General features: G+C 32.4%; 2 protein-coding genes and 1 long non-coding RNA gene across 3 annotated transcripts; all 3 read right to left on the bottom strand.

Moving 5' to 3' along the window:
* Positions 1-32: 32 nt before the first annotated feature.
* Positions 33-9,364, bottom strand: LOC105948631 (wall-associated receptor kinase 1-like). The gene is made up of 3 exons (XM_088819152.1): positions 8,383-9,364; positions 8,111-8,278; positions 33-1,515 (listed from the first exon to the last, which is right to left on the bottom strand). The coding sequence occupies exons 1-3, from the start codon at positions 9,305-9,307 to the stop codon at positions 296-298; spliced, it is 2,313 nt and encodes a 770-aa protein (XP_088675278.1). The 5' UTR covers positions 9,308-9,364; the 3' UTR covers positions 33-295.
* Positions 9,365-15,770: 6,406 nt separating this feature from the next.
* LOC148772736 (uncharacterized) lies at positions 15,771-17,216 on the bottom strand. The gene is made up of 2 exons (XR_016032718.1): positions 17,112-17,216; positions 15,771-16,077 (listed from the first exon to the last, which is right to left on the bottom strand). It is a non-coding gene; the product is annotated as an uncharacterized LOC148772736 (long non-coding RNA).
* Positions 17,217-20,156: 2,940 nt separating this feature from the next.
* LOC105948641 (metalloendoproteinase 4-MMP) lies at positions 20,157-21,635 on the bottom strand. The gene has a single exon (XM_012971865.2). The coding sequence runs from the start codon at positions 21,411-21,413 to the stop codon at positions 20,292-20,294; it is 1,122 nt and encodes a 373-aa protein (XP_012827319.2). The 5' UTR covers positions 21,414-21,635; the 3' UTR covers positions 20,157-20,291.
* Positions 21,636-24,523: the final 2,888 nt, after the last annotated feature.

Genomic DNA, 24,523 nt, shown 5'->3' with positions numbered 1-24,523 from the left:
GGACGTCCAATTTTTTTTCCAAATCTTTGAACTTATATTCTGAAAAAAACAGTAAATTTTCTGAAATCGCAAAAATCGTATGATCTGAATCGTAAATCGTATGATTACATGCGAACCATGCATATATATATATATTTGCTGCGACTTTCATATATATATTTCACTACAAATTCTACACGTCAATCCTTAATATGCAACCAGTTTATAAAAAACGAGTTTCTGTAATGAAGTTTATTTGGATCAAAGGAAAAAAAAAGACACAAAGAACCCGAAGAACATCTTTGTTACTTCCGTTTTAGCGAGGGCTATTGTTTGCATGGAACAACCGACTCTCCGTACTGTACTGCCCAGAGTATTCGCCAGAGCTTAAATCGGGATTAACTGGAACCGGATATAGATGAGGTTGCTGCTCACTAGTTAATCTCATGCCTCCATTAAGTGTTTTTATCTCTTGTTTGTGTGGATGCGCAATGTTATACTTTCTTAACCTCTCCAATTCCATTGTCACTTCTTTCATAGTCGGTCTTTCATCACCTTTCATCTCAACACATCTCTTAACAAGCTCACCCATTGCACTGATTTGCTCCAAACTCCCCTCTCTCAAAATTCTTGGCTCAATTATTTGGTACAACCGATTTTCCTTAACCAACGAAACAAAGTAACTAGCTAGGTTCATCTCTTCTTTGCTCTTGTCAGGAGACAGAGGTTTTCGACCTGTGAGAAGCTCAGCCAAGACCACCCCAAAGCTATATACATCGCTTTTCTCTCTCAACTGGCTCGTGTGGAAGTACTCTGGGTCAAGATAACCCAAAGTTCCCTGTACAAGAGTCGTTATTTGTGTCCGATCAATAGGGACAAGTCTTGAAGCTCCAAAATCAGCTATTTTGGCAGTGTAGTACTCATCCAACAATATATTCATAGACTTAACATCTCTATGGATAATCGGCATTGATGCTGAAGAATGAAGATATGCAAGTGCACCCGCAGCCTCTGTGGCAATCTTCAACCGATTTTCCCAAGAAAACCACGGCCTTTCTCCATTGTTGTGGATATGGTAATATAGGGTATTGTTTGAGACGTATTCATATACCAACAAAGGTACTTCAGTTTCCAAACAACATCCCATTAGTTTGACCACATTTCTGTGATTAATCTGAGTCAAAATTACCACCTCATTGATGAATAGTTCTATTTGATCATCATCCATTTTTATCGATTTCTTGATTGCAACAACACGATGATCGCTCAAAATCCCTTTGTAAACTGTTCCATAACCTCCTCGGCCAAGGATGCGATCTTCGGAATAGTTGTTGGTGGCCTTCTCAAGCTCTTCGGCAGAAAATATTTTAGCCGATTGTGTACTACTGCCTTCATTAGAAGAAAGTTGTTGCTGTAATAACAAACCACCGTTTTGGTGGAAAAACTTTTCTCTTAATTTGTGGAGTCTCCTCTTCTGGATGGTGGAGTATATACAAATAATGCCAATTATCAACGCTAGAAAGCCAAGAATAAAACCTGAAAATCAACATTTTTGAAATATTTTATAGAGGAAATAATATTGAATAAGATAAAAAAATAAAAAAATAATGTACTAATTATTAATCAACAACAGTTATGATTGGTCGAATAAATTTGTTTATCAAGATTCATCGTTGACGGAGATGAGGTAACTTAAGTAAACTTTACGAAGATAATGTGCACTTATTCTGCTTTTTATTTAGCATAAGAATTTCCTAAAACATATTTCTTTCAATTTTATTTTTTTAACTTTGGATATAAATTCATTTATTATTTGTTATAAATATAACAGAGTTAAGGCAAAAAAATAGAAATAAAATATTTTGCATTAAACAAATACATGCTAATATATCACATCCTCCATATACATATATATGCAACTGATATTGCATAAAAAGCTTTTAGAATCTTATTTTTTTTAACGAAAAAAAAAAAATTAGCTGAAAATGTAAATATTTTAAGAACTGTGATAGAAGGTATAAAGAAGAATTTATTTATTTGATAAATAAATTAGAAAATAAAATTGTAAAGAATAATCTAGAATATAAAAGATAAACTAAATATCGACTACATATATTAATTGCAAAAAAAGTATATTAACTGTAGGGAAAATTACCAAGGCCCGATCATCTAGGAAACGTAGTTAAGAAAACCTCCATTCCAAAAATAATTAGAGAAAACATCTTTTGTTGTTTGTTAGCTTGGATAATTAATAAAGGTAACTACCAATTATATCCTTACTCATAACCCTATTTTAGTATCTTCTCTTTTCACGTTATTTCTTCAATTTCCTTTTCTCGATCTACAGTCACTCTGCTCTCTTCTATCCATCGTTTTTTTTTTTCTTTTTTTTTTTCTCGATCTACTTCTTTTCTCACTCTTACTTCTTCGCTCTCTTCTCTCTCCCTCTTTACAAGATTAGATCGAATGTTGAGATGTATAATGAGTTGACGGCTAGGGTTAACACCGGTTTCTCGATTTTGCGGAGATTTCTTCTTCGTCGCCGCAGGTTATGAATTTTTAATTTGATTTTGCTGCCTCTTTTTGGATATGGCGGTGGTCATGAAGAAAATTAGGTTCAGGTGACTTTGGTTTGGTGTTTTTGATGGTGGTGGTTTTGTTTAGGCTCGTGGTGCGGGTTGTAATATATTTTATTTGTCATTAAAAACCGTCAGAATATGGAAGTGTGGTGGTGATGGTGTGGTGTGGCGGCTACGTGGTAAAGACGAGGAGCAGATCTATGTTTTTTTGGTAGATTGGACGGATGACGGAGCGGGTAGAAAAATTCGCGCAGGCTGGACCCTTAATCGACTATGTATTTTTTCGATAGTCGATTAAGTTAATCGACTATGCTCAGGTAGTCGATTAAAGTGTTAATCGACTGTTTTGGTAGTCGATTAATGTTACTTTATTTCATTTTTTTAATTCATTTATGGATTCCTATTTGTATAAATCAATTGCAATTTGTGTATATTATTTGTCATGTAAAAATAGTTGTGTTTTTATTTTATTTCATTTTATTTTATAGTAGTCAGTTTCTTAATCGACCATGCTTATATATAGCATAGTCGATTAATACACATGATAGAGAAAAAAAAGGTTAAAAAACGAAAAAAAAAAATTAAAAAAATTAAAAAATTAAAAAAGAAAAAAAAAATAAAGGCTGATGAGGTGGTAGTACATAATTGGTGATAGTGTTGATGAGGTGCAAGGGATATAATTGGAAAAAATGGGTGGCCGGCATTAGGAAGGGACTTTTCTCGAATTGTGTAAAATAGTTTGGGTCTCTCCCTATTAAAAGAAGTATTGAGGGGGTTAGCCCGCATGGGTGAAGCTCAACTAGTTCTGGGGTGGTAAATTGGTACAAGGTCCTAGGATCGAGTGATTTCACCTTTTTGGTACAATTATTGAAGAGGTTATATCAAAGAGCCCCATAATTGTAATAATATTTATCTTAAACATAAAAAAATCTTAGAGTTATTATCAATATAATCAATTATTAAAAATACGTCCTCATAAAATATAATCAATAAATTATTATGAATTGAAAAATACGTTCTAATAAAATAAGGGTCTTTATAAATAAGCTCATCAATAAGTACTTATTCATAAAGATATCTAGACAATAAACTCCTTAAAAAAAAAAGTCCACACATGGTTGGGAGGTTTGTAAAAAACTAAAATAGCCCATCATACTTTAATATGCTACAATTTCATCCTTTAATTTAATCTAACCTCAATTTGACCCCAAGTTTCATAAATTATTCAATTTTGACCGAAAACACATTTTATGGACAATTTCGTTCGTCACCGCCGGTCTCCGGCATTGATTTTTTTTTCCTGATTTTTCCGCCGGTTTCCGGCGTTGACAAGCGGTCAACGTAGGTCTCCGGCGAAGACTTTTTTTTTCTTCCTGATTTTTCCGACACCGGTTTCTGGTGTTGACTTTTTCGATATTTTTTCTTTCTTTCTGTAACATTTTTTTTTTCTCGTTTAAAAAGCAATATTGTTTGCTGTGATTGATAGTAATATTAACTATATTACTGTTAAACATAATAAAATTAACTATACTACAGTTTAACACAATACTATAGCTATATCAATCTCTAGTACAGTAATATTAATACAATAAAAACTCATTATTATTGTGTAATAGAGTAATAATACTATGTTGACCGCTCAACAAATGTAAACATAATAAAAAACCAAAATAATTAATATTACTATGAGTGACAGTAATATTACTATAACAACAGTAATATTACAATAATAGACAGTAATATTATTACGTTCTCCGTGAATAACTCAAACAAACAAAAAAATCCAAACAAAATACTAATATTGATGTGGTTGACTGTAATATTATTGTCTTTACAGTTATTTTACTGTTAACGACAATAATATAATTACGTTGAATTGTCAACAAATCAAACCAAATAAAAAAATAACAAAAAATAAAAAAATAATGATATTACGTTAATTTACTGTCAACGGCAGAACAATTACATAAATGAATTGTCAACGGCAGTACAATTACGTTAATGTACTGTCATTGACTATATAATTACGTTAATTTACTGTCAGTGACAACACAATTACGGTCAACGTTTAGCGGCGGACGAAAAAAAAAAAATCAACGCCGGAATCCGGCGGCGGAAAAAAACAGACCCGAAAAAAGAAATAACCGAAAAGTCAACGCCGGACTCCGGTGGCAAATTTTTTTTTTTGAAAAAAAAAGTCAAAATTGATTAAATTGGGGTTACAATTAAGAATTGGATATAAATGGTTGGGGTAATTTTGTCATATACATGAATGTTTCGTTTATTTATAATAAATATTAAAAAAAAAAAAAAGAAGAAAAAATCCGTGTTAGTCAACATGGAATTGATAATACCAATTCCATATAAAGCTACACGGAATATGCAAAGTTTGTTTGTATTTTTCTTCGATAAGTTTATAGTTCAAGAATCGTGAAAATATAAAGTTTATCTTAGATCAGTCGTCGTACGGATCTCAAATTGGCGTCATGAGATTTTTGGGTTGAATGTTAGGTTTTCAAATATGAAAAGTTCATTAATATTGAACTTATTTTGTGACCCATCAATTTTCACTCTCTCTATATATAATTTCAGTTAATATATTTTGAGCTCGTCAAAATAGATTCGAGGTCGAGCTCGCCAAAACAGCTAAACTCGTCTCGAGCTCGACTCGTTTACACCCTTAATTACGACCTTATAAATATAGCTTTATAATCCATTTACTCATAACACCAAAAGATGAATGTAAGTTGTACATTTTCGTAAACATTTTCGGTTACAAACAATTAATTGTTATGACACGTTTGGTTACTGCTATAAGGTCCTACAGATCAAATAGTAGGGGCTAATAACATTTTCGATTGGCAAAATTCATATTTTATCAAACCAGTACTAAAATCAAAGTTCGCTATTAAATGTTACTATTTAATTAATTAATACCACACCTTCCCCTTGAGATTAATTTAATAGGGGTTAACTAAACAAGTAAAATGTTATTTTATCATTCAACCTACACGTTATTTTTATTAAATAAAAAAGTTTTATAGGCAAATCACATTAAATATCATATTTAACAGATTTAATACAATATCTAATCCACTGAACCTAACGTTTTACTATCTAAATAATTATGGGTTTTTGTGCATAAGTCCCCAATCAAACATCCTTATTATTCTAGGTTTATGGGTTATATCTCTTTCACCAATAAGCCATCCCTTTAATATTTATTATAAATAAAGGAAACATTCATGTATATGCCAATATTACCCTCAACCATTTATACCAAATTCTTTATTGTAACCCCAATTTAATCATTTTGTCCACAAAAATGCAATTTTGACATTCAATTTTAACTTTTTTTTTGGAGCATACTTTAATATGCTCCAATTTCATCCTTAACTTACTTTAATCTCAATTTGATCTCAAATTTCACAAATTATTCAATTTTGACCCATTTTTTTTTTTCAAAAATATTTTTTTTTGCTGCCGGATTCTAGCGTTAACTTTTCAAACAAAAAAAAATTATTTTTTTTGTTTTTTTTTCTTTCGTATTTTTTCGCTAGTTTCCAGCGTTGACTTTTTTTTTTTTTTGTCTTTTCTTTTCTTCCGGATTTTTTCGCCGGTTCCGGCGGTCGCCGGCGTTGACTTTTTTTAGTGTTTTTTAACTTTTTTTTGTTTGGTTTGTTTTTTTTTTACGTCCGCCGCTAAACGTTGACCGTAATTGTGCTGTCACTGATAGTAAATTAACGTAATTATACTGTCAATGACAGTTAATTAACGTAATTGTACTGCCGTTGACAATACATTTATGTAATTGTGCTGCCGTTGACAGTAAATTAATGTAATATTATTATTTTTTATTTTTTGTTTTTTTTTTTTTATTTTGTTTGATTTGTTGACAAGTTAACGTAATTATATTACTGTCGTTGACAGTAAAATAACTGTAAACCCAATAATATTACTGCCAACAACATCAATATTAATATTTTTTTTGGGTTTTTTGTTTTGTTTGAGTTATTCACGGAGTAACGTAATAATATTACTGTAAACACAATAATATTACTGTGGTTGACGATAGTATTACTGTTGTTATAGTAATATTGCTGTCAATCACATCAATATTATTATTTTGTTTGTTTGAGTTATTCACGGAGTAACGTAATAATATTACTGTCTATTATTGTAATATTACTGTGGTTGACGGTAATATTACTGTTGTTATAGTAATATTACTGTCACTCACAGTAATATTAATTCTTTTGGTTTTTTATTATGTTTATATTTGTTGAATGGTCAACATAGTAATATTACTCTATTACACAATAATAATGAGTTTTGTTGTGTTAATATTATTGTGCTAGAGATTAATATAGCAATATTATTGTGTTAAACTGTAGTTTAGTTTAATTTTACTGTGTTTAACAGTAATATAGTTAATATTACTGTCAATCACAGCAATATTGCTGTTTAAACGAAAAAAAAAGTTACAAAAAGAAAGAAAAGAAGAAAAAAAAAATCGAAAAAGTCAACGCCGGAGACCGGCGGAAAAATCCGGAAGGAAAAAAAATTGAAAAGTCGGTGCTGACCGCCGGAATCCGGCGGGAAAAAAAAATTTGAAAGAAAAAAGTTTTGGGTCAAAATTGAATAATTTATGAAATTTGGGGTCAAATTGAGGTTAAATAAAGTTAAGGATGAAATTGGAGCATATTAAAGTATGAGGGGTTATTTTAGTTCCTTTACAAAAATCTGAACTATGTGTGGACTTATTGGTCAAGGAGTTTTTTGTCTGGATCTCTTTATGAATAAGTATCCATTGATGGGCTTATTTGTAAAGACCCCAAATAATTAATTAGTCACTAAACAATTAACCCGATACCATTTACTCCAAACTAATACAGGTAACGATACGAGCCCTTAATCTACAATTAGTTGTTAAAAGACGTTTATTAGTTCAGAATACCAAATAACACTTACCCTGCCATGGTTTGAACTTTGCACATATGACCCCCTTGTACTTTCAATATATCATATGATCCCCTTGCATTATAATAAGCACATAACTCCCTTGCACTTTCGAAAAAGTCTTCGTCCTAATGAGTATGATTATTTACCAAGTGGAGTACCATAGGTGGGATTATGTGTTACATTAAAAATACAAAGGGGTGATGTGCATAAAGTTCAGACCACTTAAAGTCATGTGCTTATACTGAAAGTACAAAGAAATCACGTGGACAAAGCTCAAACCAAAAAGAGATGAAGTACTATTTACCCTTCATAAATTTTACCTAATTCTTCTTCGAATCCACTAATCGAAAAGGGCATTTTTTGAACTCGCATAAAATTAAGAATCGAAGAAAATGATATAAATAATAGATTAGTGGATATATATAATATATGATAAATTGTAAATAAAAATAATATATGATAATAGATAATAATAAACAAAAAGTATAGATATAGATAAATACAAATATCTATAGATAGAATAGATATATCCTCATGAACATAACTCAAAAGAAAGGACAAAAACATTGAATGTTATCAGTCAAGCGTACCTAATGACAACTTGAGCACTGAGATGGGATTTTCATGTTTAGAGCAGCCAGTGCCATTTTTAGTGCCATCACCCGTGAAGCCATGAAGACACGAACAATTATAGCTACCAGGAGAATTAGTGCATAATGCAGTTGGTACACACGGACTATTCTCACATTCATTCGTGTCTGATATTCAGAGATCACAATATATAGTCAGCGTACCAAAACAAATAAAATTATTTCTAACTAGTTTAATATCGCAATGTGTAAAAGTCAAAAGAAAAAGTAACCTGTGCAGCCTGGTTCGAGATATGGATTGCCCTCGTATCCCTGAAAGCATATGCAATTATATCCATTACCACTGGTGTTCAAGTCAATGCAGGTACTGTTCTTGTGACATGCATAATCATTGGATTTCTGAGCTTCACTGCAAGTTGTGTTCCCAATCACCCAATCCAAGACCATTGGGACATTTTGAACGATTCGTTCTTGAAAAGTGACGTCATCGAGGTCAGAGGATTGAAATGTGTATGTATCTTGGTCTCCAAGAAAGGCATAACCACAAGTGCTAAAGGACCGCACATAAATGTGATTATTAAGGCTGCCTAGAGAGAGATCAAATTTCGTTAGGCCCTTTGGTATTGATGTCTGGCAACAACCTATACCAGTGCAATAACCAGCAAGAACTTGGTCTCTTGAAGAACAAGTGGAAACACACGCGTTGGTCAAATTACCACCCTCAACCCCGGATAGCATGCCAATTTCATCGCATCCGACCATTGTGAACTTATTTGCATCAGAAAAGCTAAAAGGTGGATCTAATTGGATTTTGCTGACTGCGTCTATATTCCTGGTGATGTTGCCTAGTTTGTTGTAACAGATGGCAGCCATCCTGTTCTTGATCCTCATTCGTGAATCTGTTATATCAAAAACTTCAAGATTCGTGGATACAATGAAGGGCTTCGGAGGATTGAAAGAAGTATCGCAACGGATGTCATACGATGGGTGTATAGAACATTCCGAGCCTATGCCAAATGGATATGGAACAGTTATATTCCCACACTTGCTTTCGCATCCGGGCTTTGCTGTGTTGGCGCCTTTTGTGATAGTCGATGGAGGTCTCGTGGCGCTGGTTCCATTGGCGACTGCCAACACAGATTCAATCGATACGAAATGGAAGAGAAGAGAGCATAATAGAAGAATGTTTGTTAGCATTGTTGCTGATATATTTTTGAGCTAGAGCTAATATGCATTAGTCAAGAGTTTGTGTACAACTATTGGTTGATACACTGAACATATATACAAAATATATATCTGGCAGGTATGTATATAATGTAATATAATACCAGAGGATAATACTGTCAAAATAAATGATAGCCCTCCTCACGTTCTGCAAAATTGTCAACTATCTTATAATATTTTTCTTCTCTAAATAGTCAAAAGGAATTCTTTTAAACTAATTATCCTTGCGCGATCGAGATCGAACATGCAAAAAGTTGAAAGAAAAATTAAAAAAAAATGTGTATTAAAGCTTCAGGCAATAAAATGTTTTATGATATAATTAAGTGACTTTATCTCAGTTATTAGTGACAACCTGTATACTATGGTAGATTTGGATGACGTCATGTATGAGCTCATCTTCTCGGGTTGTTGGGCTCTTTCTCATGGTGTACTCTGCTGCACTTCACATTATTTTTTTATTTTGTTTTCTTTTTTTTACAATTTTCATTTTATATATAATTTTGGGTAAAATTCATTTTGCAACCTCTGAAATGTATCATTTAGCCTCTAATGTATAAAAAACATCAAACACTCCCCTGTCGTTAGCATTTTTCTTGATTATGCTAGTCAAACTCTTTGATCGATTGTTGCAAAGAGTTGTTGTCTTTTTACTTTTAATGAGAATATCCAAAAAATCTCTATGTATAGGTTGTTTAGTTTTTGCCAATTTTCACCAGATTTTCACTCTCTTCAGTTCTTTTTTTATTTTCACTTAATTAAGTCATTTTTTCACTCATTTCACTCATTTCAGCCCTCTTTCTTCTATTTTGCATAAAAAAACTAAAAAATTGAATAATACAAATGAAGCCTTTTAGATTATGGATGCAAAACCCAAAAAAAAGAAGACTTAAAACCCTTCAAATCTAGAAGAAACCCTACAACTGAAAACCCCTAAAATAAAACATTAAAATCGATAAAAATCCTAATTTCAACGAATGCTAAAAATCGTCAATATCCGAAACAAATACACCTTATTTTTACTTAAAACCGTCTTCTTAACCTTCTAACTCCAGTGGAATAAAGAACCCCTAAAAATTTCAGTGTACTCAAAATTTCATTCCGTAATTAAGGAAAAAAACCCTAAAATCAAAATTCATATGCTCAAACAAAAAGTTCATCATGCTAATGTGCTCATATAAGAGTTATTCAAAATATTTCACGAAAACTTTGAGAAGGATAAAATTTTTGTAATGTTTTGTTTTTTGAAAAAATCGAAGGTTTAGAGAGTGAACAACATAAAAAAAATTAGGGATTCTCTTAGGAATAAAGTGGGGGTAAAACAATCTTTCATACTCAAATTTAACATTGTTAAAAGGTCTGATCATTAACCGTCAAAAGTAAAAGGGGGTTTGATATTTTCTATTCTCCATGAGTACATTTCGTATAATACAAAAATAAATTTTACCTTATAACGGGGATATTTACAGTTTTGACCACCATTATACACCTTTTTTTTCATTATTTTGGTCCTTTAACTTTTTCTGGCATGAAATTGGTCCTCAAATAACTATTTTTTCTTTTTTTACTATTTTCATTCACCGTTTTGATATTGTTGTTAGCTTGGACGGAAAAGTCACGTGCGAGGCATGTGATCATGCACTTCTACGCACGAAATTGGTCCTCAAATAACTATTTTGTTTTTACAATTTTCGTCCACCGTTTTGAAATTGTTATTAGCTTGGACGGTTGCGAGGCATGTGATCATGCACTTCTACCCATGTTTTACCTCTATATTTTATTTGGCCTCAATTTAACTTTATTACTATAACTTCGTCCAAAAAAATCAAATCTCCAAATATTTGTTCCAAATGCCCCAGCCCCACCCCGTCTGCCATTTTCACCTTTGCCTCCGAGCCATCAATTGTACATCGCTGTCACTTTTTTTTTTTTTAATTGTAATGATTTTTAGCTGATTATTTTTCTTGCATTTTTATTAAATTTGAGATACTATTAAAACTTTATTAATGAATAATAAAAATACAATAAAATTTATAAGATTAGGCAAAACCGATTTTATTGTATAAACAACTAAAAACAATATTTCTAAAATTACAATATATGTTTAATTATTTTTACATATTAATAATTCCAAATAATAAAATAAATTATATTTATAAAATTAAAAAAAAAAAAAAAACTCTTTAATAAGTTTTGGTATAATCAAATTAGTTATAGCGTTTTCGATTAAAAAAAATTAAAATAAAGAAATAAATAATATTTGTGAATAAAATATAATGTACTAATTCCTAGAAACCCTCCTATGATATTTTTTGTCATTTCACATTTTTAGTACATTTCTCAAATTTAACTTTATTTGGACGAAATTGTAAGAATAAAGTGATATTGCGTTAAATTAACAATATAGGTAAAACAGGAGGGGATTAATGTGCATTGTCACATGCGCCACACGTGACTTTTTCGTTCAAACTAATGGCAATTTCAAACGGTCGACGAAAATTGTAAAAAAACTGATTATTTAAGGACCAATTTCACGCCAGAAAAAGTTTGAGGACCAAAATAAAAAAACATGGTATATAGTATAGGGACCAAAAAGTATAATTATCCCCATATAATGTTTTATTGATACTGAATTCTGAAATTGTTATAAAAGAGTGCTGCTTTATTTGTCTAGTTGTCATATACTTTGGTTTGTTGTTATTCGGTCTTAAATAATGGATGACTGGTGGTGAATGTTGATAAGTGTTCGTTTTGCACAACTTTTACTTATCTAATCTTCGTGTTTTGGTCTTCATTCGTCCGAGTTTTCGGCTTTATTTGTATATATTATGTTGTTTTTGTTTTAATTATATTTTAGGTAAAGAGAAGCTATTTTTGCCGATTCGAAACGATTTTGGAAGCGAAGCCGAGAACCAAACCAAACACGTTCAAAAGTGCATTCTCGCGGATTGTGGCAGTGTTTGGTATTTCAAGCATAACTTTTGCATACGACCTCCGATTGGGCTGATTCAAGTGGATTTAGAAAGCTAACTTCAAGGGCTACAACTTTTGTAAAATGCATAATTGTCAAATTCGGGCTGAAAATGGGTGAAAATAGTGTTTGAAGTTGATGCATAGGCCAGATCGCGATCCAAAAACACCGGATCGCGATTTGGTGGCAAATTCCAGTAGCAGCGAAAAGTTGGGGCATATCGCGATCCACATCTCCTGGATCGCGATCTGGGAAGGCGATGCGCAGTTTTCGAGGTTGCCAGATCGCGATCCAAGAAGCCCAGATCGCGATCTGGGCACAGAAATCGAGACTAGATATTTTTCTTTGACTTCTCACTATAAATAGAAGGTCTCTTTTTCATTTTTCAACCTCTCGATTATCTCTCGACCTTCTTCTTCGGTTTTCTCTTCGGTTTTCGCCGGTTCTTCGCGGGAAGCTTCGACGAGGGTTTCGACGAGGGTTTTTCATAAGCTTTTCTTTACGTTTAGTTTATAATTTCTCGTGTTCTTCATTTTGATGCTATGTTTGTAATGAACTGAGCATTTTCTTTTAGGGAAATGAAACCTTGTATATATTGATTTTGATTTCCAGATATGTGATCTATTTGTCATTCTTTGATTATGTTTATGTTTTCCAGTATTAAATGCTTTCGATTGTTTGACCAACAGTTGAATTGATTCTAAATGGGAATGAACTCGAGAGAGGATTTCTCGTTTGATTTTAGGAAAACATAGCTCGGGTTGTGGAAACGGAGACGTGATGCACCTCGGGTAGCCCTTAAGGACTTGACCTAAATGCTCTCTTAATATCAGGTTCTGAACGGAGACGTCGGACCTGTGGGTAGACTCTAACTACACTGGAGACGGGGGTTAGGGTATTTTAGTGTCTGAGTTAGCGAACGTAGAATTGACAATAGATTCGGATTTGTAGATCTTTATCGATAGTACACTGGTGGATTTTACCCTAGAAGCCATCACACGTCGGAATTCCTCGTTTTTCTTGGCGGGCCGTTGTTTTTATTTTTGTTTCCTTTTGGCTTCATTTCATCCCCATCCTTTCGATTGTCTAGATAAAGTTTAGGATAGTATAATTACGGTACTTGGTAGATTTATGAACTTAATTCCCTGTGGATCGATATCTGGAATTCACTATTCTACAAAACGCGATACCGTACACTTGCGGTTTTTCATACGTAGGTTTTACGCGTATCAAATGTAATAGTATTTTTCTGAGCTGCAGGTTTCTTAAATTATTTAACCCAAGTACCTATTTATTATATGTTGTTTTCTGATGTCACCTCTAACTTTTTGTCATTAATTACTTGCAAAATCTATTGATATATCCCTTGGTTTCAAATTATTTTTTACTTTTTTCTTCATTTACTAAGGTCTGGTCCGGTTATGATTAACTAAATTATTGAACTTTGTTTCATGTTTGGTATGCTCAATAACTTTTTGGATCGAATAACGAAAGCAATTACTCTTTCGCTAAGTAAAATCATGAAATCCTTACAATCCACAATATGTATGGTAATCTCAATTTTCCAGGACAACATTGAGAACACTCCTATAAAAATCTAGCAAATCACCCCAAGAGACTGAATAATATTAATAAACTCTTGAGCCATATATTATATCTATATATTTATATATATACCAATAATGTAAAAAATAAAAGAAAAATTTGAGATTGTCTGAACCACATAAAGTTTTGATTTACCAAATAATTCTAACTTCGTCAATATTTTAATCATGCCATCTCCAAAATTCTCAACTTCTAATCAAAGATATTTGATTCGGTCGTTCTTGTTAGAGCGAATTAATGTGTACATTATATTATACGTAGGGGTGGAAATCGGGCGAAATGGACCGAAATACCTTTTTCGGAAAATTCCCAATTTTTTTCGGAAGTAAGAATTGGGTTTCAATTTCCGTTCCAAAAAAATTGGAATGCAAAAATTCATTCTGATACCGGAATGCCTCAAAATTGACGAAATTTCGGAAATTTCGAATATTATATTTAGTTTATAATCTCTTGTCCGAAATTCGAATATATTTGAAAAAATTTCACAATATTTTTCTATCTTTTTCAATTTTTGTAGAAAAATGCAAGAAAAATCAAAAAGAGAGTTCGGCAAAACGAAATAAATAAAAACACATGTATGAATAACAAATTGAAATGTAGATTTTCTTATCGAGGTTTTTATATATAAGACCCTGACCAACCATCTTTATTATTATAGGTTCATGGGATATCTCTTTTGCCAATAAATACATCCCTTTAATATATATTATAAATAAATGTAAAATTAATGTATGCGATAAAATTACCCCTAACCCTTTAAACTCAATTCATAATTGTAACCACAATTTAACTTCAATTTCATCAATTTTGACTTTTTTTTTTTACCGCTGGTTTCCGGGGTTGACTTTTTTTTTCTGCTTGCTATTTCCTCTGCCGGTTTCCGACGTTGACTTTCTTGATTTTTTTTTCTGTCTGATTTTTCCGCCGCCGGTTTCCAACTTTGACCGTCGGTCTCCGACATTGACTTTTTTGAAAGAAAAAAAAATTCACTAAATATTTTATCCGTTTTCTTACGCTCGCCGTTGAACGTTGACCGTAATTGTACTGTCATTAACAGTAATTTTACTGTCATTGACAGTAAATTTACATAATTGTACTATCGGTGACAGTATATATTTACGTAATTGTACAGTCGTTGACAGTACTACTGCCAACCACATCAATGTTATTATTTTTTTGGTTTTTTTTTTTTTTGTTTGATTTGTTGACAAGCCAACGTAATAAAATTATTGTAAACACAATAATATTACTATCAACCACATCAATATTTTTTGTATCCTTTTTGTTTTGTTTGATTCGTTGACCGATTAGTGTAACAATATTACTGACTAATATTACGGGTCCATTTGATATACACCCCTAGAATGGAAAATATATAGGGATAGGTCCACCCCTAAAATTCTTCCTTTGAGTACCCCCCTGGAGATGCAAAAATACTATTGTGCCCTTAAGTGCAATTTTCGCCCAACTGCATTCAGTATTTTCGCCCACATTCAGCATAATGTTGAACTGCATTTAGCATTTTGGGCCTGCATTTATCATTTTTATAGATTATTTTAATAAAAAATATACATTCTTATTTTATTATTATTTTTTATATATATCGTATTTTGTGTTTTTTTATTTTTTTTATTTTTTTTTATTTTTTTAATTCTTTTAATTTTTAATATTTTAATTTTTAATATTTTAATTTTTAATATTTTAATTTTTAATATTTTAATTTTTAATATTTTAATTTTTAATTTTTTTAGTTTTTTAATTTTTTTTAATAAATTTACTATACTGAATTGACTATATATGACTATAGTATACCACATTCATGTATAATTATATGTAATCATGTACTGTCTTTTTACCCCAAAATTAATCTACACCAACAACAAAATTCACAATTTAATCTTGATATTATAAATCAACTAACCCAAAAAAAATGAAAAAACACAATCACATGCATATAATCTTCAAAACATGAACACACATTACTATACATTAAAAAACACATAACATACATATAAATATATGTTACTACATGTGACTATAGTTATATACAATTATCTATAGTTATATAAGTGGCATAAGTCTGGAGTACTGTAGCATGAATCCAACTTCACAAAGGCACTTCATCGAATTTTATTCTCTGCATGTCATAAAATTATAATAAAAGCAAAACCTGCGACAAAAAAATACGAGTTAAACAGCAAAATGGAACATGCGAGTTAGATTACATGAAAAATACAAAAAAAGATGATTTTTTTTGTTGATAAATTTACTGAACTAAAATCGACTACAAATGACTATAGTATACTACAAGTCCTATATATAGTCATGTATAGTTACATGTAGTCATGACTATACATGACTACATGTGACTGACTATATATGACTGTATATGACTAAATATAACTGTATATTCACCTGACTCAAATCACCCATGTAAGTAACCACTACTGGTTAAATTTCTATTACAGACAAACAAAGCTCTCACACATTAGGCATTTCAAATCATCTTCAAATAAATACAAAAAATAAATTACATTTGATTTATAATAAAAAAATCAAATTACATGAAAAATACAAAAAAAAACATAATTTTTTTCGTTGATAAATTTACTTGACTAAAATCGACTACAAATGACTATATTATACTACAAGTCCTATATATAGTCATGTATAGTTACATGTAGTCATGACTATACATGACTACATGTGACTGACTATATATGACTGTATATTATATTCACCTGACTCAAATCACCCATGTAAGTAATCACTACTGGTTAAATTTTCATTACAGACAAACAAAGCTCTCACACTTTAGGCATTTCGAATCATCTTCAAATAAATATAAAAAATAAATTACATATGATTTATAATAAAAAATTAAATTAATCCAAAGAAAAATATTTTAATATTAATAGTTCACAAATCTTCAAAAACATAGTAGATATGGTTTTTTTTTAAATAAATGCAGTAAATATATACAAATCGAACACCACCAATTCCAGATCTGAAATTCACCATTAGATTAGACTGCACATCGTCGGATCACAATTTAAAATTTTCGAATTCAGTTGGTTTCATAAAAACAATAAAATAAGGTGAAATAGTGATAAGAATTCAGATCTTCAAAAAATAAATAAATAATGGATTGGCATTCATAAATTAAAAAAATAACTTAAAAAAGTGAAGTGAATGGTTTAGTACCGAGTTCAAGGCGGTGGGAGGAGCAACGACGGCCGGCACAAAGCCGTGGAGGAGCAGCGACGCAAGGCTTTGGCGGAGCAGCGGCACAAGGGGGTGCGCGGAGCACGACGGATCGGCGGAGCAGCGGAGAAGGCGGAGCGACGGAGAAGGCGGAGAAGCGGAGAAGGCGGAGCGGCGGAGAAGCGGAGCGACGGAGATGGCGGGGAAGCGGAGAAGCGACAGTGGGAGGTGAGAGAGAAGAGAACAAGAATTTTGGGAGAGAGAGAAGAGAAAACGTGGGAGGAGGGAGAGAGAAAAGAAAACGGCTGGGAGAAGGGAGAGAGAAATTAATGAGAGTTGGTGAGAGAGTTAGGGTTTTAAATTGTAACTAAAAGGGCAAAACTGGTATTTCAATTTGTCTAGGGGGGTCTATCAAATTAAGATTATAATTTGGGTTTTTGACTAGGAAAGAAAAATCCATAGGACATTTCCCTGTATATTTTCAAAACTAAGGGGTTATCCCTCATTTCCCCTAATATTACTGTGGTTGACGGTAATATTACTGGTGTGATAGGAATATTACTGTGGCTGACAATAATATTATTATCCTCCACATCAATATTAATTCTTTTGACTTTTTATTATGTTTCCCTTTGTTGAACGGTCAACATATTAATATTACTCCGTTACACAATAATAGTGATTTTTGTTGTGTTAATATTAATGCGGTAGAAAGTAATTCAGCCCATGAATAAGTAGCCCATGATGTGCTTATTTATTTCTTATAAGGAAAAATGCAACATAAAGTTTATGCTATCAATTAATTTTTTCTAAGGTTTTAATTTACTTGAACCTCAATATTTATATTTTTCATATAAAGTATACCATAAGTTATATTATGAAATTACAAAATATAATCATAAATTTATATTATATATTTTGAAAAACCATAAATATATTCGGAACTAAAATCGGATCGGAAATCGGAGCTTTTGATAATTTTGTATACCATTCCAATTTCGTTCCAGATAAGTTCAGAAAAATCGGAAACTTAAACTTCGAAAATTGGAATGATAATACAGTTTCAAATTTGAATATTTTCATATCGGAATTGGCGGTATTTGAAATTTCATTCCGATTTCCACCCCTAACAATATGGCCCTATTTTTACAAATTTTCAAAACTCGCTTAAGACCGCCAATTTCTCAGGAATGGGCATGGGCTATATCTAAAAGCCCCATATTATAATTTTGATATGCGATGATTGTTATTTTACTAGTTTATACATCAATTAAATCATACAATAAATATATTGAATCACTTTTGATTTTGAATTCCAATTACTACAATTTTATTTTAGAAGAAATTAGAAGTGTACTTTTTTTCTAAATCTAACTATACTTCATTTTAACATCTGAAATGTCAATTAGAAGGAAGCACGTAAATGACGTGTTGGAAAATAATTCATTCTTTGGTTGACATTGAAATTACGTGCCACGTCGAACTCATTTTTGAAAGTTGACAAGCTTCTTAGAACTTCTTTCTTCATGAAAAGACCGTCAAAAGAAAATAATAGAATGTTGCAAGTAGTTAGTGCAAATTCAGAATTTTTTTTGATTTATCATGTATATATATGTATATAGGGGTGGTGCCTTACTAATCTGGTGCCCTATCGAATCCTACTGAGTATCGAGGCTCTACCACAATAATTTTACCAAATAATTATCGTACCATATTGTACCGTATCGAAATTTTTCAGGTGGGCAACGGCACTCAATATTATTAAAAGGATATTACCCTACCTATGATTGTAAATAAATAAAAATAATAAAAATTCTATTTTAATAATTTATTTATTTTATATAAATATAAATAAATAAATTAAGTTCAAAAAATTGTCGCATTAATACTTTTCAAATTATGACTTAAAAACAATATATTTTAGGAGAAGCAAAAAACAAAAAGAAAAAAAAATAATAGTAATAAAAAAACAATTACAGACACTAAAAATGATTATTGGCCAAAAAGGTTGAACTTTTTTAGCAACCCCCTACATGTTGACTTGGACTAATGGGTTTGTATTAAGGGTGGTAAACGAGTCGAGTCGACTCGTGAGCTCGATGAGCCGGCTCGAAAAAAGCTCGGACTCGAGTTTTTCGAATTCGAGCTTTCTGACGAGTCGAGCTCGAGCCAGTTTTTAGTTGTTCGTGAGCTCACGAGCCGGCTCGCGAGTCTTAATTTTCATTTTTTTTTATATATTATGTTTTATTTAAATAATGTATAATAATATAAAATATTATAGAAATAAATAAAAAATAAAATATTAATATTAAAATATATATATATATATATAATTACAATTTATTGTTTATTTTGTAATTTTTAAAAAATAATTTTTAATAATAGTAAAATAATAATTAAAAATATTAAAAAAAACAACAACAAATTGACACGAGCCGAGCTCGAGCCAAAAAATAAGGAACTCGACGAGATGGAGCTCGAGCTTGAGCCTGCCAAAAGAGGCGAGCTCGACTCGTTCACACCGCTAATTTCTATCCAAATTACTTCTACCACGATGAAAATATTGCATTTGAATAGGGGGTTTAAGAATTTCAAACTAATAGTAACAAATCACTTGAGGTACTTGTTTGAATAAATTTATTTTATAATCTATAATATTTAAATCCTAGCGACCGGTGAGAGAATTCGAACTTTGAGTCAATTGATACAAATTCACTTGCTCCAACCGCTAGATCATTATGTACAGAGCCAAAAAATAATTTATTTTAAATTTTATTAATTATAAGATAAAATATGAGTTATGCCTTGTGTATTTTACTCTCACTGGCCCGGTCTAAAAGTTATTGCATCTAATGCACAATAATTTGAATGGTTGACAAAATTAGCCGTCATTAACAAAACTAATAGAACTTTGTATATTTGGGAAACCTAGTAATTTTCGAATTGACCCATGATGCAGAAATACAATTATCTTTTTTATCAAATTATTTCATTTTTGTCTTAACTAATTAATCTTTTCCTAGTAACCAAACGAAAATAAATAAATAAAAAGAAGAAGAAATGTTCTTTACTTTTCTGTGTAAAATAATAAATATCTTTACAGTTCTAATTCCAAAGAGAGAAAAAAAATGATATAAATTATGTATATGAAGAAAAAAAAAGGAATTAATTAATTAAAAATCATAATCCCAAGGAAAATAAGCTACCCACGATAACCATTGTGGCACTCCACTTCATGAGTCCTTTTCTTCTTTCCAAATCCATTCCCCGACCCGACGAATACTCGGATTCTAACCGGGCGTCATATTTATAATTCGGGTTTGACCCGTATAACGCTTGGATCCCTTCCACGTCATCCATCCGGAGCTTCACTTTCTTCGTCCTCGGACTCAAGCTCGGGTACATAATCGCCTCCTTCGCCGACGAGTGCGCCAGACCTAGCACGTGCCCAATCTCGTGCGTCGCCACCGATTCCAAATCCACCGCCGCCTTCGACTTCTCCGCCGCGAAGTCCACCGCCCACCTCTCCGCCGCGTCCAGGTGGAACCTCCCGTTCTCCGGCGAGAAGGCGTGCGCCAGCACCCCCAGAACCCCGTCGAACGCCTCCCCGTCTCCGTGGTCCCCGTCGAACCACCCGATCCTTATGTCCGCCGTCGAGTAGTCCGCCGTCTCCGTGAAGTTCACCGGAATCACCGCCGCCCACCGCGAGAACGCCCCGACGAAGGCCGCCCTCACGTCCGAGGGACTCAGGTAGTCCACCGCGCCCGCCGGCGAGAACGCGTAGGTCAGCGTAATCGGCGGCGGACGCACCCACCGCGGCTCCCCGTAGAAGTACGCGTAACGCCGATTCGCCTTCACCCCGCGGCCGCCGCCGCCGCCGCCCGCGGCGGCGGCGGTGGAATCGCTGACGCCGCACCGGGGAGAGACGATGACCGTCATGGTGTCTAAGTCGAGCTTCCCGGTGACGGACAATCCAAGATTCCTCTGGTACGTAACGAGAGCAGATTCGAATTCGTCGTCGAAGAAATCGGTAAAGGAAATATTCTCCGGAGGGGTTGGCAGGTAGCCGAAGCGGCCGAAGTAGCGCTTCAGCTCCGCCAACCCGTCCATCTGGCTGCCCTTCCCGGCGTCCAGGAAGCGCATGAAGCCGCGCCACGTGTTTTTCGGGACAACATCGGGATCATCGGAGAAACCGGTGGCGGGAAAAACAGGCGGGAGAAAAACAAGGAAGAAGAAGAACAACAACAAAAAGAAGAGAGAGAAAGATGTACGATGATGAATATAACTGAAAAACAGAAACATAATTGATTTGGTTGGTTGGTCTCTTCTATTTGTTCCTTGGGATTCGGAGCTTATTGGGAAGTTTGTCTGAAAAATCAACTTCCTTTATTAATGAGGTTTTTATGTAAATACTACTACAAAATTAAAATTATTATGGTTTAAAAGAAGTTGAGATTGTTGTTATGCAATAATAATTAACACACATACAATTGTATTAATCTATGTCTTTATCAATGATTTTTAATTAGAAATTAATGATTTTGTTTTTAGTTGGGAAAATTAATTAGGTAACCTAGATAAGATGGATGAACAAGAAACCCAATTAAAAAAAGTTAGAAAGATTCTTGTATTTAAAAGGAGGGAGACTTTGTAGTTTTTGAAAGGTGTTTTTATGGTTGTTGAGCCACTTACTAAAATCTTGTTTTTATTTGTTTTTTTTGTATACCATGTTATATCCTATTCCTATGTATGTATATTTTGTGCAATTGTATTTATTTGTTTTAAATATTTTTTCACGCAATTTTGTTTTGTTTTTTAGTGTCTATACATCTTATATTTTTTATTTATTTAATATTTCATCTCCTATTTGATTTTGTATGTGTCAAGTGTAAATTATTTATCCTAATATTATATATAAAAATAAATAAAGTACTAAATTAATATAGGGAATTGGAATCATATATAATATTTACATTAAATATTAATCATGTACAAGCAACATGAATTTTTTGACATTGAATGTAATATTGAAAATAAAATTGGTATAAAGAATTCAAAATGATATGTGTGACCGGTGGGGAAGCTAAGCCAATGTAGGGTCAGGGTGTGGCCATTGCCTCCCCCTCAATTTTCTGTTTTTACAATTATATATGTATGTATAATTGATTGCCTTTTTATTGTGATTCTATAATGTTTAATAATTTTGGTTTATATAAAAAATAAAATTCAATATTTTTAATTGGAATAAACAAGGAAATAATAAATGAGGCCAACACATAAGATAAGAAAGTTACAGATTATGACTTGGAATCGAAGGCGAGTTAATACTTGGGCAAGAATGGACTCAAGTCGACCCTCAATCGAAAAAAATCAACTATATTAGATTAGACATGTATTTAAGCTAGTGAGGGCCTCACTAGTAGCTTACTTTATGTAGGATAAACCCAAGTTTTTTTATATTTTTGAGTAAAACACATTAGTTGTAAGTTTCATTTGATATGAACACAAATAATTAACTTACACCATTTCAAACCCTAACTAGAGTTTATTTTATCTTATTTTATTTTGATTGTTATTATTTTTATTTATTTATTTAAAAAATTAATGTAAGATAAAAAAAAAATTAATTGTTTTTTTTATACGGCGGTGGCCTTGTGGCCTTGGTGGTCGGAGTCCCGGTTAACTGACTTATCATTAGTTCACTTCAACATTAGTTAACATTTCTTTTTTTTTTTTGGGCAGCGGGTCGTTGGAGCTCTCGTTAGCTGACTCAGCATTAGTTAACTTCAACATTAGTTGACATTCAATTTTTGTTTTCTTTTTTTCCTTTTTTTTTGTTTTTTTTTTCTTCCGACGGCTAGTCGTCGGAGCTCCGGTTAACTGACTCAGCATTAGTTACCTTTAACATTAGTTGACATTTGACATTCTATTTTTTTTTGTTTTTCTTTTTTTCCGGTGGTGGTTCGTCGGAGCTCTGGCTAGCTGACTCAACATTAGTTAACTTTGACATTGGTAAACATCTTTTCATTAGCTAACATCAGACCATTTTTCCCCTTTTTTTTCGACGGTACGATGGGTATTTAGAGTTTCGTGTAGCTGACCAAGCATTAGCTGACACCTGACCGTTTTAGTGTTGAAGTCAGCTAATCGTAGCTCCAACAATCTAGCATTGTAGGAAAAAAAAGTTTAATGTCATCTAACGTTAAGTTAACTAATGCTCAGTAAACTAATTAACCGGAGATCCGACGATCCGTCGGTGAAAAAGAAAAAAAAAAGTCCCAATATTAAAATTAACTAATGTTGAGTCAGCTAACCTGAGCTCCGATGACCCACCACCGGAAAAAAAATTACAAGAAAAAAAAAAGAATTAATAAAAAAAAATGGAATGCCAAAAGTCAACTAATGTTGAAGTTAACTAATGCTGAATTAGCTAATCGAAGCTCCGACAACTCGCCGCCGTTTTTTTTTCGAAAAAAAAAATTAAAAAAAAACCTGATTGTGTCAGACCGGACCGGGTCGGACCAGCCTGATGGGTGGGTGGGATGGAATGCGGTGGGTTGAACTTATCTCAAATAGAAATATATAGGGTTATTTTCGGAATTCATATTTTTGTGGGTTTATTTTAAACTTAAAGGGTGGATTAATTTGTAGTAGAACTTTATTCCACGAGCCTAGTTCAAATTCACCCTATGTTTAATAAATTCATCCAATTTATATTATTTAGTCCATCCAAAATCTAAATTATTGCAAAAACAAGTCTTAAGTTTCTTATTTTATGTCTTCTGATTTTTGTCCAAATAAAAAAAGGGAAGTCCTAAAATTTTTTTGTCGGTTACATTTTCCTAGTTTTGCCATTTTTAGAACGAGCATTGGTCATTGATTTCCTTGCATTATTTTTAATATATATTCGACTCCTGAATGATGAAATCTTGGCTTCATCATTGTATGTGGCATGAGTGTGACAATAACGGGTCCAGTGCGATAGTGATTAATTGATTTTGATCATAGACATGTAGGTATTATTAATCAATATGTGATGGTAGAAAAGGATAACGATTTACACATAAAAGCCAACTTAAACATACACTATATATGGGATTGCAGTTTAGTTGGGGGCGGTTGTTTGTTGACCAAATTGTACTACTTTGACATGTCAATAAGTTGTTTATACCTTTTGGAACAAAGTCATCGTGTTAGAACATTTTTAATACTCAATTCAAAAAAAAAAAAAAAAAAAAAAAAAAAAAAAACTCTAAAAATCATTGGTGTCAAATATCAAATGTTAATCTTTAAATTTTCTCTATCTTATTTGACAAAATTAAGATTCTTTACTTAGGTTCAAAGTCTTCTCCGATGCAATACTTAAGACTCAAAATATTTTCTTAGATTTTATTGAAATTAACGCTATTAAA

This window comes from Erythranthe guttata, chromosome 1 (assembly GCF_056151865.1).
Source record: "Erythranthe guttata isolate IM_541 chromosome 1, IM_541, whole genome shotgun sequence".
NCBI lineage: Eukaryota > Viridiplantae > Streptophyta > Magnoliopsida > Lamiales > Phrymaceae > Erythranthe > Erythranthe guttata.
This window is presented reverse-complemented; position numbering and strand designations above follow the sequence as displayed.

Coding starts and splice junctions, on each gene's coding strand:
- LOC105948631 (XM_088819152.1), bottom strand. CDS start 9,307: ATGCTAACAAACATTCTTCTATTATGCTCTCTTCTCTTCCATTTCGTA. Junction 8,279..8,382: donor TCTCGAACCAGGCTGCACAG/GTTACTTTTTCT, acceptor TCTGAATATCAG/ACACGAATGAATGTGAGAAT. Junction 1,516..8,110: donor AGTGCTCAAGTTGTCATTAG/GTACGCTTGACT, acceptor GTTGATTTTCAG/GTTTTATTCTTGGCTTTCTA.
- LOC105948641 (XM_012971865.2), bottom strand. CDS start 21,413: ATGTTTCTGTTTTTCAGTTATATTCATCATCGTACATCTTTCTCTCTC.